The sequence below is a fragment of the Mesocricetus auratus genome, unplaced genomic scaffold (genome assembly GCF_017639785.1).
Source record: "Mesocricetus auratus isolate SY011 unplaced genomic scaffold, BCM_Maur_2.0 Super-Scaffold_100004, whole genome shotgun sequence".
Lineage (NCBI taxonomy): Eukaryota > Metazoa > Chordata > Mammalia > Rodentia > Cricetidae > Mesocricetus > Mesocricetus auratus.
The window spans coordinates 110,408,871-110,423,794 of record NW_024429189.1 but is presented as its reverse complement, the minus strand read 5'-3'; the positions used below and the strand labels follow the sequence as shown (position 1 = coordinate 110,423,794).

Genomic DNA, 14,924 nt, shown 5'->3' with positions numbered 1-14,924 from the left:
CCTGGGCTTGCAGCCTTGTGAAATGATGATTTTGTTTATCCATTCGCTGAGTGCGCTGCACTGACCTTCTTCCCAGCCTCAGTTCCTGTTCTGGGAACTTGGGGCTGAGTAGCCTCCAATGCCCTGCTGTCTGCAGTGTTCTACTGCGATTGCTTGTGTGTTGGTAGACTATTACTGGTAAGAATGGCTGGTGTCAGCAGGGATGGGTCTCTCTGGGTTCCATCTCACCAAGATGAGTGGTGCAAATCTGATCACTTATTGCAGCCCTTCTAGTTCATGTTCATAATTATTTCTTATATTGTGTGAGTGTACATTTCCCACTGTTGAGGTAAGAGATGACCTGACTGGCTGAGCCATTTAAATGGGGAGTTTCAGTTTTTTGTGCACTAGTACCACATGTATTGTTGACATGATAAATACCGTAAATTTAGTTGTGGGGACACCAGACCTTGAGCAGAGACCCGCTGACACGACATTTAGTTATCTTCAGAATATGAGTAAACTGATGATTTGATTCACTTAATACCAACATTTGAATTTAGGACTGTTTTTCCTGTGTGTATACATTTTTTTCCCTGCATAGAAATGGGAAGTAGAGGGAGGAGGATCTCAGTGAGTTCCAGGCCAGCCTGGTCTACAAAGCAAGTTACAGGACTTTGTGTAGCCCTGACTGCTGGAACATGCTCATATCAGGCTGGCTTTTAACGAATCCACACATACTGCCTATCTGTGTGACTTCTTCCTTTTCTTCTTTTCTTTTTTTGGTTTTTCGAGATAGAGTTTCTCTGGCTTTGGGTGCTGTCCTGGAACTAGCTCTTGTAGACCAGGCTGGTCTCAAACTCAGATCCATCTGCCTCCCCAGTGCTGGGATTAAAGGTGCACCACCAACACCTGGCTCTGTGTGGTTCTATTAACAAAGCATTTTGAGTGAATGGCACGGTTCTAATGGAAAACTTGCAAGTACTGTGACAACCTAAGCAGTTACCATTCTCATTTTTGTTCCTCTCTCTGAAGTCATGCTTTAAGACATCCCAGCTACTTGGACAAGCTGGCCTCATCCCTGGTCTTCTGCCACAGCCTTCTAAGTGCTAAGACTATAGACATATGTGCCTTTTATTTACTTCGAACAGTTTTAAATTTCCTTTACCAAGAACTAATACTTATCAGTGCTTTAATCCTTAACCCCAGGAGAGGCAGGCAGATAGATCTCTTTGATTTTTAAGGCCAGCCTGGACTAAATAGCAAGTACCAGACCTTCCTCAAAAATAATGTTTCTTTACCCTGGTTAAATGGGTGAATATTACTAACACTTGCTGAGAGATAGGCGTGGTGGGTAAGTATAAAGTTTATGTGGAAGTGGATATTGTTTTACAAATAGTTTAAGGGGTCTTAACAAGATGATGAAAGTCTGACTTGCCCAAGGTTGGATTTGGTTCTGAAGCATGCTTAGCATCTTCTGATTTAAGAAAAAATTTCCCCCTCTGTCCCCAAAGCATTTGGCCCAAATTAGGCCCATAGTTGGTCAATATTGTGAAATGGCCAGTACCTTCATGCTTCAAGATTCAGGGAAAGGGGCTAACTCAGCTTGGTGGAATAGGGCTTACTTTCAGAGTCTAGCAATTAAGTTTCCAGCATCCGTGTCAACAGCTCATTGCTGTGATACTAGCTCCAGAGAATCTGATCTGGCCTTAGGAACAAGAGGATTGACAGACACTAAAATTAACTTTTCTTTAGAACATTCATGAGGTCGGAGCTGGTGATACCCCCAAGAGTCTTGTTGCAACACCAGCAGGCATGAGAAACCTGGTTTCTGAAGCATGCCTACCATCTTTGAGAGGTTAATTGGGCTTATCTTAAGAGACTCCCCAAAATACAGGCTATTGATGTTGTCCTTGGTTGTTCCAGGGGTGGAAGGTAAGTCCATACTGCTGAAGACACCAGAGGCCCAATGAGCTGGAAATGACCTGATAAGGAGGACTTCTTTGAGAACTAGCTTTCATGGTACCAGCTGGTGCTGTGCAAGTTTCCAAAGGAGGGAAGCAATCAACATTCCAACCTAGCTGTGGCACTCTCTGATATTGGAAACCTAGCAATCTACTCAGGGCCAGTGAAGTCATGAATTTGAGGAATACCTACAACTTAAACTAAACCAGTACAATCCCTAAGTACATTCTAAATATTTGTCCTTGTAACCACAGGTATGTGTGGGTACTCTCACCCCTCATTAAGGGAATTAATTTTTGCAATACATAGGCCATTAATAGAAAAATCACAACCAATCAAAATGTAGAGTTATGGAGGCCTGTCCCAACTGCTATATTTGTAAGACTGATATGTATCATTCAGTGCAGAAGAGGCGCAGAAAGCTAAGATCCTAGGCAACAGTGAGTTTACTCTGAGATTGTGTCTCCTTGGAATGTCAGCTACATCTATGAAGCCTCACCAACATGACTTGAACAATAGACATGTTTAATACGGACGGGAAGTCCAGGAGTCCTCAGCCCTACCAAAAGAACTACATAGAGAAAACTGAGGAGTGCTAAGTGAAGAAATAGTCTTTCTTTGGGGAGGAACACACCAATTGGTTATCCAATAAATACCAAATAATCAGCCCTGAAAACACAAGTAACATAGGCTGAGTGTGTTGAAAAGGGAGGCCATGTATTTGAAGAATAAGGACTATATAGGACTGTTTTGGAGGAAGGAAGGGGAGGTATGTTAATTGCATTCTAATTTTAAAAGATTCATGGGATGAAGTAGGGGACAAGATGTCTACCACCGTTTTCTATCCTTGGGCCTGGTTTATTTAGCAAATGCTGTCTATGGTTTTAACTACTGGGTGTTGGTTTTGCTAGCTAAGCATAAACAGGAATGCTGAAATTTTAATCTGCTTGGTGGTGCTGACTTCTAAGTGTTGCACAACTTTTTACTGCTGCATGTAAATTAAGTGGTAGGAGCCCCTTTGTGGGTGTCAGTGTAAGAAGATAAAACCAGATGATAGTTAACTCAGTGGACTCCATGGTTACTTTGCCTACAGTACTTAGGAGAAACCCTATTTACTTGATCACTTGCCCCCTAGGTCATCCTACCATAATACCAAAGGTAGTCTTATGAGTTTTCATAGGCTACTGGTTTTGGTAGTGTCGTGAGCAAAGGTTGACTAGTTGTGTCATGTACAGTGGTTGCATGCCAGATTTTTACATTCCAGTTCATTAACAGTAGCAAAATAGCAGTTATGAAATAGCAACAAAATAATTTCATGTTGGGGTTGCAGTATTAGGGAGATTGATAACCGCTGCATAACATTAACTATGCTAGTAACTAGGGTTTGTGAGTTCTTTAGAAATCGGGAACCACCTGGAAGTGGTGGCTCACACCTTTAAGCAGAAGCAAGCAGATCTCTTGAGTTTAAGGTCAGACTGGTCTACATATAGTGTGTTGCAGGACAGGACAGCCAGGGCCCCACAGAGAAATCCTGTCTCAAGCCAAGAGAGAGAACGTCCCAAAGATTGGCTACTCTGTGTGTACCTACCAGTGCTACCATTTCTAAGGGCTGACTTGGATTAATTCTTAATTGTAAGAGCCCATTTGATCGTAACAGTCAAGAAATACGGGGTGACAGTTTGCCTTTGCAGTTTATATGTTGATAATTTTTGGAGGCTGTGCCTATGCTATGGTAATTCACAGAAGCAAGGGTTGCTTTATCAGAAATGTCAGAACTAAGCAGAATTGTGATTTTAAAAATTCTTGGCCTTCGGGCTTTCAAATGTATCCAGTCTCTTGACATTTACTCTGGATATAGAAGAAAACTTGTTCTAAAAGTAAACTTATATCTGTATGCATGTTGCTTAGCTACAGACTGTCTTCAGGGATCTCGTGGGCATGTAAGAAACTGAACAGTGCATTTGGGAAAACAAAGGTGCTTCTGCTAAGATGTCAGAACTGTTTGTATATGGTGGTATGGTAGCATTTGTATAAGGCTTCTCTGTATAGCCCTGGCTGTCCTGGAACTCACTCTGTAGGCCAGGTTGCCTTGAACTCAACAGAGACCTACCTGCTTCTTCCTTAGCATAGCCAAACCCAACTTTGAGATGTTTTTTCTCCCTGCATCAAGTCCAGTTTGTATTAACTAGCTAGCTGATCTTGGGAATGGGGTCTGCCAAACTCAGCTAGATTTAATGAATATTTTGAAAAGAGTTTGTTTTGGTGATGATGGAGGTTCAACTTCCAGATTTAAATAGAGACCTAGTTAACCCAGGATGCTCGTACCTGAGAGGGACATCTCAAGATTATGCCATTCTCTTGTAGATCTTTTTTACTGGGTAATAGAGGGTGGAGACAGGGTCTCACTCACCATGTAGCTCTGGCTGTCTAGGAACATAACTATGTAGAACAGGCTGGCCTTGAACTCAACAGATCTGTGAGTGCTGGGGTTAAAAAGGCATGTACCACCATGTCCTGCTCAACTAGACCTTTAAGATCTTTGGATGGTCTGGCCTGTGTTTCACATTAAAGAATGCTTGATAGCTCTCCCAGTGGGAAATACTAAACATGTGACTAATAATGTGTTTCAGCTGAGATCTGTGTCTGTAGACCTGAATGTTGACCCTTCACTTCAGATCGACATACCTGATGCACTCAGTGAAAGAGATAAGGTCAAATTTACAGTGCACACCAAGGTAAGTAACAGAATAACCTTAGTATTACCTACTACTAGGTTGCATTTTCAGGGGACCATAGAAAGATTTCTTGAGCTGAAATGGTTATTATTTTTAAGAGCAGTGTGGGAAACCCCTGAGAACTTTAGCTTCTGTCTTTCCTGTTTCTGGCTCCATGTCATGTGCTGATAGTTCCTTTCTACTGGGGTGGAGCCCTTAACAAGCAAGTATGTGGCCTCAGCTTTAACCCTCTCCCTTTTGGTTTCCATTTGCATATGAGTTAAAATCACTGGCATGAAGAGGAAGCCATTTAACATTGGTATGCTTGCTGTTCTGTTTTTATGACTGGGGAACGTTCAGTGTGAAAGCTGTTAACTTCCTAAAACTTTACTGATCTTTGCTGTTTTATGTGTAGTAAGTTTCAAAAGGTCTTAATTTCCTAGAAATGAAATTGTTTTAGCTACCTAGGTTTGTGATACTGATTGTGATACTCCCAAAGTATAGCCTAGGAAATCTAAAGCCATTTGTTTATCAGATATTTGGTTACCACTTATTCTCTCTCCTTACAGACCACACTGCCTACATTCCAGAGCCCAGAATTTTCAGTTACAAGGCAACATGAAGACTTTGTGTGGCTGCATGACACTCTTACTGAAACAACAGATTATGCCGGGCTAATTGTGAGTTCATTTTAAAGGAAAATCAGATAATTAAACTATTTCCTTGTACCTTGCTTTTTATTTAAGGAGACTTTATATATTTTTACAGTGGTTTGTAAAATCTCATTTCTTCTGCCTATTTTTGTCTATAAATTGTTGGCAATATTTAAAATATGTGTACGTAAGTGATGATAAGAGTACAGTTAAGTCTATGCTTATGCATATCGTAAGACAAAGTCTTACCTTTTTGTTCTCTTCATTGTTTTTATTTAAGTTATGTGTCTGTGAGTATATATGGATGCCCATAAGTCAGCAAGTGTCTTATGCCCTAGACCTGGAGTTCACAGGGTTGTGAGTAAGCAAATGGGTGCTGTGAAGTGAACTTAACCACTGAGCCATTTCTCTGGCCCTCTGTATCTTCCCTCCACAACCACCAAGGCACCAGTAGAATTGATCCAGTAAAACTCCTCAGTGGAGGAGACAGAGCTCAAGGCTCTTTTTTAAATGAATTGAAATGTGCATCCTGTCAAGCTGGGTAGAATGAAGACTGCCAATTACTGATTTCCCTCTGGTTATTTGACATGGGACCTCATAGCCCAAGAAAACATGGAATTCTTTGAGTAAGTCCTGTCTGCTTCCAGGTGCTGTACACCATAGCTGTCTGTAATTTCATACATTGATTAGATAATTTGTTGCTCAGGAATGTTCTGTTAATTAAAAGATGATTAAATTTTGTGATACGGAGGATTAAACACCCTAGGTAGGAGCTCTACCCCTGAGATAGATCTCCAGCACCAAAATGAGAGCCTTTGGAAATGGGGTGAAGAATTAATTACTTTGGATATGTGGAAGCCTCATTCTGAATAATTGTCACCATTAGCATTAATTGTGCCTATTTTAAGCAGCATGTGTGTGTTCTACTGTGAGGATTTTGATTTTTTTAGCTCCATTGGGGTACCCATCTGTATTGGCAGAAATGTTGAAGTGACAACTACCATATATATGGCCATAGGAATAAGGTTACCTGCCTCTGCTACAGATCCCTCCCGCTCCTACAAAGCCAGACTTTGATGGCCCTCGAGAGAAGATGCAGAAACTGGGAGAAGGGGAAGGGTCTATGACAAAAGAAGAGTTTGCTAAGATGAAGCAAGAACTGGAAGCGTAAGTGAATTTTCTTGCTGTCTATAAAAAGTGCACAGGGACAGACAGAATGGGAAAGACCTGATGTTAAAAATAGAACCATTTATTGCCTAGTGCCATTTTCTAAAACTACATTTTTGTAGAGTGTGTGACATATTATGATGTGCTCCTGAAACTGCTAGATTGTAGCAAATGCTGTTGCAGTGTTCTTTAGGCCACATAGATGCCTTGAAAGAGGAGGCCAGGTTCACAGATTGTAGCATCTTAAAGTTTGCACACAAGCCAGCTACTTCTGTGTCTGAAATGTTAGAGAAGCACCTTATGCTCTTTTCCCTTAGGGGTGTTACCAATTAGATTTTTTTTATCGTGGTTGAGAAGCGCACCTCCCTTCTGCCATCAGGAACTCTTATTACCAAGCCTGTACTAACAGTAGTGCTCATGTTTCCGCAAAATGAAATAGATGTTCCTTACTTTAAAACAATGTCTTGTTCTTGCTGACCACAGCATTAATTGCGTATAAGCTTGGGTCTTAGACTGGGTTCAGTGACCACTAGCAGCACTTTTTACCTTCTTTGGTTCAATCTACAAATTCCAAAATGGCAGCTGCCTTATTTAATCATCAGTTGAATCATCTAGTTACATTGTTTGCCTTAGTGGTCATGAGCAGAAGAGTGGAGTTAAGGAGGGAACTGTATTGGGCAGGAATTGAACCAACTGAATTTTTGTGCACATGTTTTTTCAGTGAGTATCTCGCCGTCTTTAAGAAGACTGTGTCTTCCCATGAAGTCTTTCTTCAACGACTTTCTTCTCACCCTGTTCTTAGTAAAGACCGAAACTTTCATGTTTTCCTGGAATATGATCAGGATGTAAGGCAATTTTTTCATTTTCATAGTTGAAATAGTTCTAAAATGAGCTTCTTTTTTTATTTACCAATACAGAAAAAGGGGTAGAGAAGCAATGTTTTCCCTTCCTGCTTAGATTCATTATAAAGGTCACCTTTAAAGACTACTGAAAGAAACACCCCTTCTATTTAATTTTGGAAGAATTTGTGTAGCCTTAATCCCAGCAGATTTCTGTGAGGCCAGTGAGTATATACTGAGTTTTAGGAGGGCTTGAACTACATACACTGTCTTGAAAAGCAAAATATTTTTAAATTATTTGGCCCGGTTTCAATAGAAACAAATAACAATTCTACCAGGAATTGAAAAAGCCCCTAGGACTTGGTGCCTCCATGGTTGGGAAATGTCAGATTAGCTTTTTAAGAGTATGACAATCTGTTTATTATTATTAGCCACTTAATGTTTTAGATTTAGTGGTTTGAAGAAGGATTAAAGTACCTTGGGTGTGTCTATGGTACTAAAACATGTTACTTGTGATGCTAACAGAAACACGCCATATATCATCATAAACTGTTCTTTTGGAATTTCCTTCCTTTAGCTAAGTGTTAGGCGAAAAAATACCAAAGAGATGTTTGGTGGCTTTTTTAAAAGTATGGTGAAGAGTGCTGATGAAGTCCTTTTTTCTGGAGTGAAGGTAAGAAGCTTGGGCTGATTCAGAAAATTCTTGATTTCATGGGAATGGATAGATTTTCTTTGGGACTAAGTACCTGCTAGCCTCTGCCTCCTGGGTACTGGAATTAAAGGTGTGGGTCACCATGCCCGGCAACTTAACCTTCATTTACTTCCTCAGATTACTCTTTCTACAACATGAACTTTTCTATCCTTGAATCTTTTGGGGAAGGATGTAGGTTACTCACTTAAAAAGAAAATAAGCTATCCAGAACATGGTGTCACAAGGCAATGAACCTAATATGCAAGTCAGTGTTAGTTCTCAGGGTCTCCCTCCCTCCTCCTCCTCTCCCTTCCTCTCCTCGACTTTGCAGGCTTGGTTGGCCTGCCTTTTCCCCACAAGCACTGATATTAAAGCTTTTTGCCACCAGATCTTGTGGGAACTAGCTTTTTTGTTTGGGGGAATGAGCAGAGCTACTTAGCAAGTCCCATTCTTCACACTGAGTGCCTTATTTCTTCACACTTAGTGCCTTCCTGTTATTGTAAATATTATTTATTTTAACAGTTATCTGATGTCTGTCTGGCTTGCTTCTCCAGGACTTGGTAAGGGAGCATAGAACATAGGTGCTGAGAGAAAGGGAAGATTGGAGGAGTTTCTTACTTAGGCAGTATCTTGTGGGTTATGTTTTTATGCATTGAGGGTCTTTTGGCATTCCTACCAGGCATACCCAAATTGTCCGTCTGAAATCAGCCAAATTAAAAACAAAATAGTGAATACAAACAGTATTCAGGGCTAGGTGGCAGGTCCAAGCTGACAATTGCTGCACAAGGTTCACTGGGTTGTGGAGGATATCAGCATTTACCGTCTATTTAAAGTGCTCTTGAAAGTGATTCTCCTAATGTAATGAATGCATCCTGTTAGTACTTGATTATTTTTGCCAGTCTTGGGAATTATAAATATGCAGATTTTATGACAGTCTAGTCTATACAGGGTAACATTATGATTATTAATAACTATTTTGTTTGGTTTGTAGGCAGGTTCTCACTTCAGTGCCAGCTAGACTCATTTCAGGGTTGTGTCTCAGCCCTGAGTGTGCTGAATTGCTCATTTTCTCCAATATAATGCATACTCTTCTTGACATTTCTGCTGAAGCTCTCTTTTCCTCCTTTTTAGGAGGTGGATGACTTCTTTGAACAAGAGAAGAACTTCCTTATTAACTATTACAACAGGATCAAGGATTCCTGTGCTAAAGCTGACAAAATGACCAGATCTCACAAAAGTAAATACCTTTACCTACTTGGCCCTTACAGCTCTGCTGTGTATGTGTTGTTCTCAGGTAACAAGATTGTGCTTGTTTCTCTAGGTGTTGCTGATGACTACATCCACACTGCAGCGTGCTTGCATAGTCTGGCTTTAGAAGAACCCACAGTAATCAAAAAGTAAGTTTGGGTGACTGAGGTTATATTTCAAAGTGCTTCCCTAGTTTATTCATGGCCCTTATTTAATCCATAGGCCTTTATTCGTCCCCGATTTTCTCATTAAATGTTACAGTGAGGCACAATGAAGAGGGTGCCAGGCTGGTTAGCATTCATGCCTATGCGTCTACCATCAGGAGGCAGGGGAATCAGATATTCAAAGCGCTCCTTTGGTTAGGGCAAGTCGTAGATACTTGACCTTTTCTTTTGACACAAATGCTGGTTTTAAGTTCTGTCCTGTTTTAGCATCCCTGTCTTAAATGCCCTTCCCTTCTTTATTGGGGGTATTATTCTTTGACTTCTTTTTGATGGACTTTTTAGGAGACTTGATTATGAGAATATATGACACTGATAGATTCTTAGTCATTCTGAACATTTCAGATGTGAGGAGGGATATTTCCCTACACACCTGATTTTTTTTTTTTTTTTATTTCCGAGACAGGGTTTCTCTGTATTTTAGAGCCCGTCTTGACACTCAACTCTGCAGAAGCAGGCTGGCCTCAAACTCAACAGAGATCTCCCTGCCTCTGCCTTCCGAGTGCTGGGATTGAAGGCGTGTGCCACCAACACCCTGCTACACACATGATTTTTATAATAGAAGTTTCATGAGAAATCTCAATGGCAGAGTGCATTTATTAAATCTTTTTGCACCTCTGATGGTGACTCAATACACTCATCTTGGTAACCTATTAGGATTTGGATCATCTCAAGACAGAATGACTAAAGGAGATTGAGAGTGATAACTGAATCATTGATATACTCAGTTTTACAATCATTCTCTCTGTTTGAAATAAAGAGCTACTTTGATAAATTCTCTCAGGCTTGAGACAATGTGTATCCTTGACTGTCTTGGAACTCAACTCTAGTCCAGGGTGACTCTCAAACAATGAGTTCTGTGAGCCTCAAATGCTATACCGCCACTCAACTAACCTTATGTATGATTCTTGACTGGTGCTCTTAAGTATATTGATAATTTTCATAGAGAATTGTGACTTCTGTATATTTCCAGGTACCTATTGAAGGTTGCAGAGCTATTTGAAAAGCTGAGGGTAAGAAGTTTTGTGTTGATCTTGGTAATATTTATTTAGTTAAAGTTTCTAGATTTCTGCCTAGGTGGTGACTGGTGACCTTTACTTGTTTAAACTAGAAAGTGGAAGGTCGAGTCTCATCAGATGAAGATTTAAAACTCACAGAGCTTCTCCGATACTACATGCTGAATATAGAGGCTGCAAAGGTAAGGTAGAAATTAATTTAGCCAGTTAGTAGCACTAGCTTACCTTGCTCAATTGGAAATTTAATGCTTAAGGTAGTCCCTTTGGGCTAAGAAGGGATGTTTTATACTGGGGTACACTTGTTCAAGATATCTTTTTTTGTGTGTGCATGTTTGTGAATAACCTTGTGAATTTTATTTTTCATTTGGTGTCATGCATTTTAGCTCTTTTAAACAGGGGTCTTACTGGCCTAGAACTCAAACAATAGGTTTCATGGATAACGACACATGGCTTTTAGTTCAAGATAGGTATATCCTTGGTGCACATTTTCAGAGCTAGGATTTAAGGGGTAGGATGTTCCCCCAAGGTTATGACTCAGTGTCTCAGTGCTTAACTTAGCAGTAAATAGATATCTGGTATAACTTCAGTTATTGTTTCAACTTGAAGTTTTCATCTATAATGATTACGAACATCTTAAAATGTTGATTTGGTCACCCTCATTTTGGAGGTGGGGTTTCTTTTGTCACCACCACCCCTTCCCTTCTATTTCTACTGAGGATCAAACATAGAGCATGCTAGACAAGTATTGTACCATTAAGCTTCATTCCCAGTCCCTTGTGTAGTTTTTAAGATTATACTGAATGAATAAAGAACTAGGGAGGGTGGCTCAACAATTAAGAGTTTGTCCTGCACTCATGTCAGATGGTTTCTCTTAGGACCTGGTGCCTCCCGACCCACGTGTAAAGATACACATATAACTAAAAAAGTAAAATCTTTCTGTTTTTCAAGACAAGGTTTCTCTGTATTGCTTTGGAGGTTGTCCTGGAACTTGCTCTGTGTAGATCAGGGTGACCTACAACTTCAGAGATCCTCTTGCCTTTGCCTCCCAAGTGCGGGGTTGAAAGGCATGTACCACCAAAGTCCGGCTCAAAATAAAATCTTTTACGCGACATGGTTTCTCTGTATTGTTTTGAAGGCTATTGGTCCAGCCCAGCCTTGAACTCACAAGAGATCCACCTGCCTCTGCCTCCGGAGTGCTGGGATTAAAGGTGTGCGCCACCACCGCCTGGCTCTCAAAATAAAATCTTAATGCTAGAGAAAATGGGCTACAGTCTTGGTTTTTGCCATTTCAAAGTGTTGGCACTGTGGGTATTTTTTAGACTTTGTGTGCATGTCTGCCTAAACATTCATTTTCAGTAAGTGATATTTTTCTTTGGTTCTCTGGAGATTATGTCATGGCTGTTAATTTTCTTCCCAGGATCTCCTATACAGACGCACAAAAGCCCTAATTGACTATGAAAATTCAAACAAAGCTTTGGACAAGGCCCGGTTAAAAAGCAGAGATGTCAAGTTGGCTGAGACTCACCAGCAGGAATGCTGCCAGAAGTTTGAGCAGCTTTCTGAATCTGCTAAAGAAGGTTGAGCATTTCTTGTATATTTCATAGAGAAGAAACTCCCTGGGCTGGTGTACAGTTCTCATTGACAGACGCCCTGGCATTTGTGGGGCTATGGACTTGTCCCGAGTAACACAAGAAAGATGAATTTTAACACTAAAGAAAACTCAATTGTTCCTGTTAGATTGCATGGGCTGGAGAGTTGACTCAGTAGTTAAAAGCACTTGTTCTTGCAGAGGACTTGGGATCAGTTCCCAGCACCCATATGATAGCTGACAGCAGCCATCTGTAACTCTAGTCTTGAGAACTGATGTCCCCTTCTGGTTTCACCAGGCATGAATGTGATGAACACACATACATGCAGTCAAGACTCAACACAAAGTTGAGGGTTTTTTTGTTTTGTTTTTTGTCCCACTAGCTAGCTCCCCAAGTAACCACACAAAGACTTAATTATAAATGTTCAGCTGATAGCTTAGGTTTGTTACGACTTATTTCTTATCTACACTGCCATGTGATGATGCCTTTTTCCAGTATGGCATACTTATTCATCTTGCTTCTCTGCATCTTAGCAACTCCCCATGACTCCACCTTTCTTCTACTTGCTCTCATCTCTTTGTCTCCCAGTCCCACATAGCCTTTTTGCTGCTTAGCTATTGGCCAGTCAGCTTTTTATTGACCGATGAGTGATGCATATTTACAGTATACAAAAAGATTGTTACTTATTGGAGAATGAGGAATGTATTACAAGAATGTTACTAATGCCGTGGACTGATAATATCAACATGAGAGGGGTTTGAGGGGAGAGCTCATGCCTCCACACCAGACACAATAGGAGGAATTGGCCAGTGAGGCAGAAATGTGATCCATCACCTTTGTTAAGCACACTTCCCGATGTGATCCTGGAGCTCACTGGCAATGTCTTGAATACAGGGTATGGTCTTCCTGGGAGACTTATGTATCCTGTCTTGGTGGGCATGAAACAAAGCCAGTTGAAATACTAGAATGTATCTCCTCAAATGCATAAATAGAATTACGATAGGACAGTGGGCTTGATTCATCCTTATCCCTCAAGTTTTCATAAGGAAGGTAAACCATGTCTGGATTCCTACCAAGTATAAGGATTAACCCAAATTTGGACAGTCTAGCCAAGGCATGCTTAGTGATTGAGTGGTGGTGGCCCGTATAATGTGTGTCCTGACTGGCTGTGTAAGAAGGTGCTGGTGGTCATTTGTGAAAGGAGTTATTTGGGAGCTCTGAGTGGGAAAATTGGTCTTTTATAGTTTGGTGATTTTGACTCTATATTCCCACAGAACTGGTAAACTTCAAACGGAAGAGAGTGGCAGCATTTAGAAAGAACCTAATTGAAATGTCTGAACTGGAAATAAAGCATGCCAGAGTGAGTACCTATATTAAACCAGATGTTTAAGGGGCTTGTTTATTTGCCAGTTGGTTGTCCAACTGTTTATTGTGGTCAATGTTGCTGTGAGTTTTATTAGTAAGCACTTCAGAACCAGGTGTGGTAGTTCAAACCTTAATGTCTCTTGAGTAATAAGAGGCCGATATCAGCAAGAGAATTTTCAAGTTTGAGGGCAACTTGGACTATACAATGAGAGCCTGTCATGCAGTCACATCAAAAGGGCATTTTAGTGTCTTTATAGTTTCTTTTTTTGTTTGTGTTTTGAGATGTCTGAACTATATATATATAGCTGGAAACTTGCCCAGTAGCCTTGGCAGCTGGTGTAGAACTCAGGTTCGCCTACTCCAGCCTCTTTAAGTGTTTGCACTAAATGTAAAAACTAAAAATGCATTGTTCCCAATTGGGTTCAGGTTGGGCTCAGTGGTAAATCACTGCCCTAGCAAATGACGAGCATAGATTTGGTTCCCACTAATAGCAATAATCCTTGGAAAGCTTTTCAGTATACTGTGGTTGGTTAGTCTGGGGCAACCTGTCCAGGCCTTTATCAAGTCTTTCTCAGCTTTCAGCATTATAGAATAAGTTGTTAGAACAAGTGTGTGGTTGGTATGATCATGTTGGAAGTAGGAGTGGGTAGATGGGATATGATGGATGGTGCTGGGGAAGAGTGTCAGCCTGCTTTGACTACTTCAGATTGAGAATTCAGGAGGGAAAACTTTGTCTACATTTATTTCATTCATTTATGCACACATACTCCCCTCCTTTTTTCTTTTCCTAGAACAATGTCTCCCTCTTGCAGAGCTGCATTGACTTATTCAAGAACAACTGATGTGTCTTTACTCTGAAGAATACCAATGTGAAAGCCAGCATCACTTGCACTTAAATCACTATTGCAAAAGAAATAGCTTTGACTAGTTTAAAAATCATGTGAATAAATATTTTGATTTCTAAAAATCTTAACATTTAACCATGTTGGTTTAAAAATATTTTCATTGCATGTTACTTGGACATAACTAATCCTTTTTCTTATGCATTTAATACCTCAAAGTAGGTGGAATCTAACAGATTCTCCTATAGGTTGTCAGGAATTACTAATAAATGGTATGGAGATGTGTGCCTTCTGGTATAGAGAAAGCAATAGCCTGGCCCATGTCTGTCTCAACATTTCCTGTGCCCCTACAAACATGTCAGGTACCAGTTACAACAAATGGTAACTGCTTGTGGGTAGGTGGCAGACACTGTTCTTTATTAGGTAGATTTTACTCCCTCTTGTCAAGATAACTTCAGATGCTTGTACAGTAGCAAGCAAGATTTCATTCTTTAGAGCTTTTTTGTGACTGGGATATAATTGCTTGAGGGAAAGGGAGAATCTAGGATTCTGATACTTCCTGATGGTGGGGCATGTATCTGTGTTTGTGCTTTGAATGTTTTTATATAAAGTATATAATAAAATAATTCATGTTA

The 14,924-nt window shown here is 40.4% G+C and overlaps 1 protein-coding gene and 1 non-coding gene across 3 annotated transcripts in view; both read left to right on the top strand.

Annotated features, from left to right (window-relative positions):
- Snx5 (sorting nexin 5) overlaps window positions 1–14,924 on the top strand; it is an 18,940-nt gene extending 4,016 nt beyond the window's left edge. For both annotated transcript variants that reach the window (XM_040746400.1, XM_040746401.1), the window contains 12 exons: window positions 4,575–4,679; window positions 5,228–5,338; window positions 6,357–6,478; window positions 7,200–7,323; window positions 7,895–7,990; window positions 9,140–9,245; window positions 9,330–9,405; window positions 10,451–10,490; window positions 10,589–10,675; window positions 11,911–12,070; window positions 13,357–13,442; window positions 14,239–14,924. In XM_040746400.1, the coding sequence (XP_040602334.1) occupies window positions 4,575–4,679; window positions 5,228–5,338; window positions 6,357–6,478; window positions 7,200–7,323; window positions 7,895–7,990; window positions 9,140–9,245; window positions 9,330–9,405; window positions 10,451–10,490; window positions 10,589–10,675; window positions 11,911–12,070; window positions 13,357–13,442; window positions 14,239–14,289 (1,164 nt within the window). In that variant the 3' untranslated portion in view covers window positions 14,290–14,924. The remainder of the gene's footprint in view (window positions 1–4,574; window positions 4,680–5,227; window positions 5,339–6,356; window positions 6,479–7,199; window positions 7,324–7,894; window positions 7,991–9,139; window positions 9,246–9,329; window positions 9,406–10,450; window positions 10,491–10,588; window positions 10,676–11,910; window positions 12,071–13,356; window positions 13,443–14,238) is intronic.
- LOC121140601 lies at window positions 18–255 on the top strand. Its single transcript, XR_005877525.1, has one exon. It is a non-coding gene; the product is annotated as a small nucleolar RNA SNORD17 (small nucleolar RNA).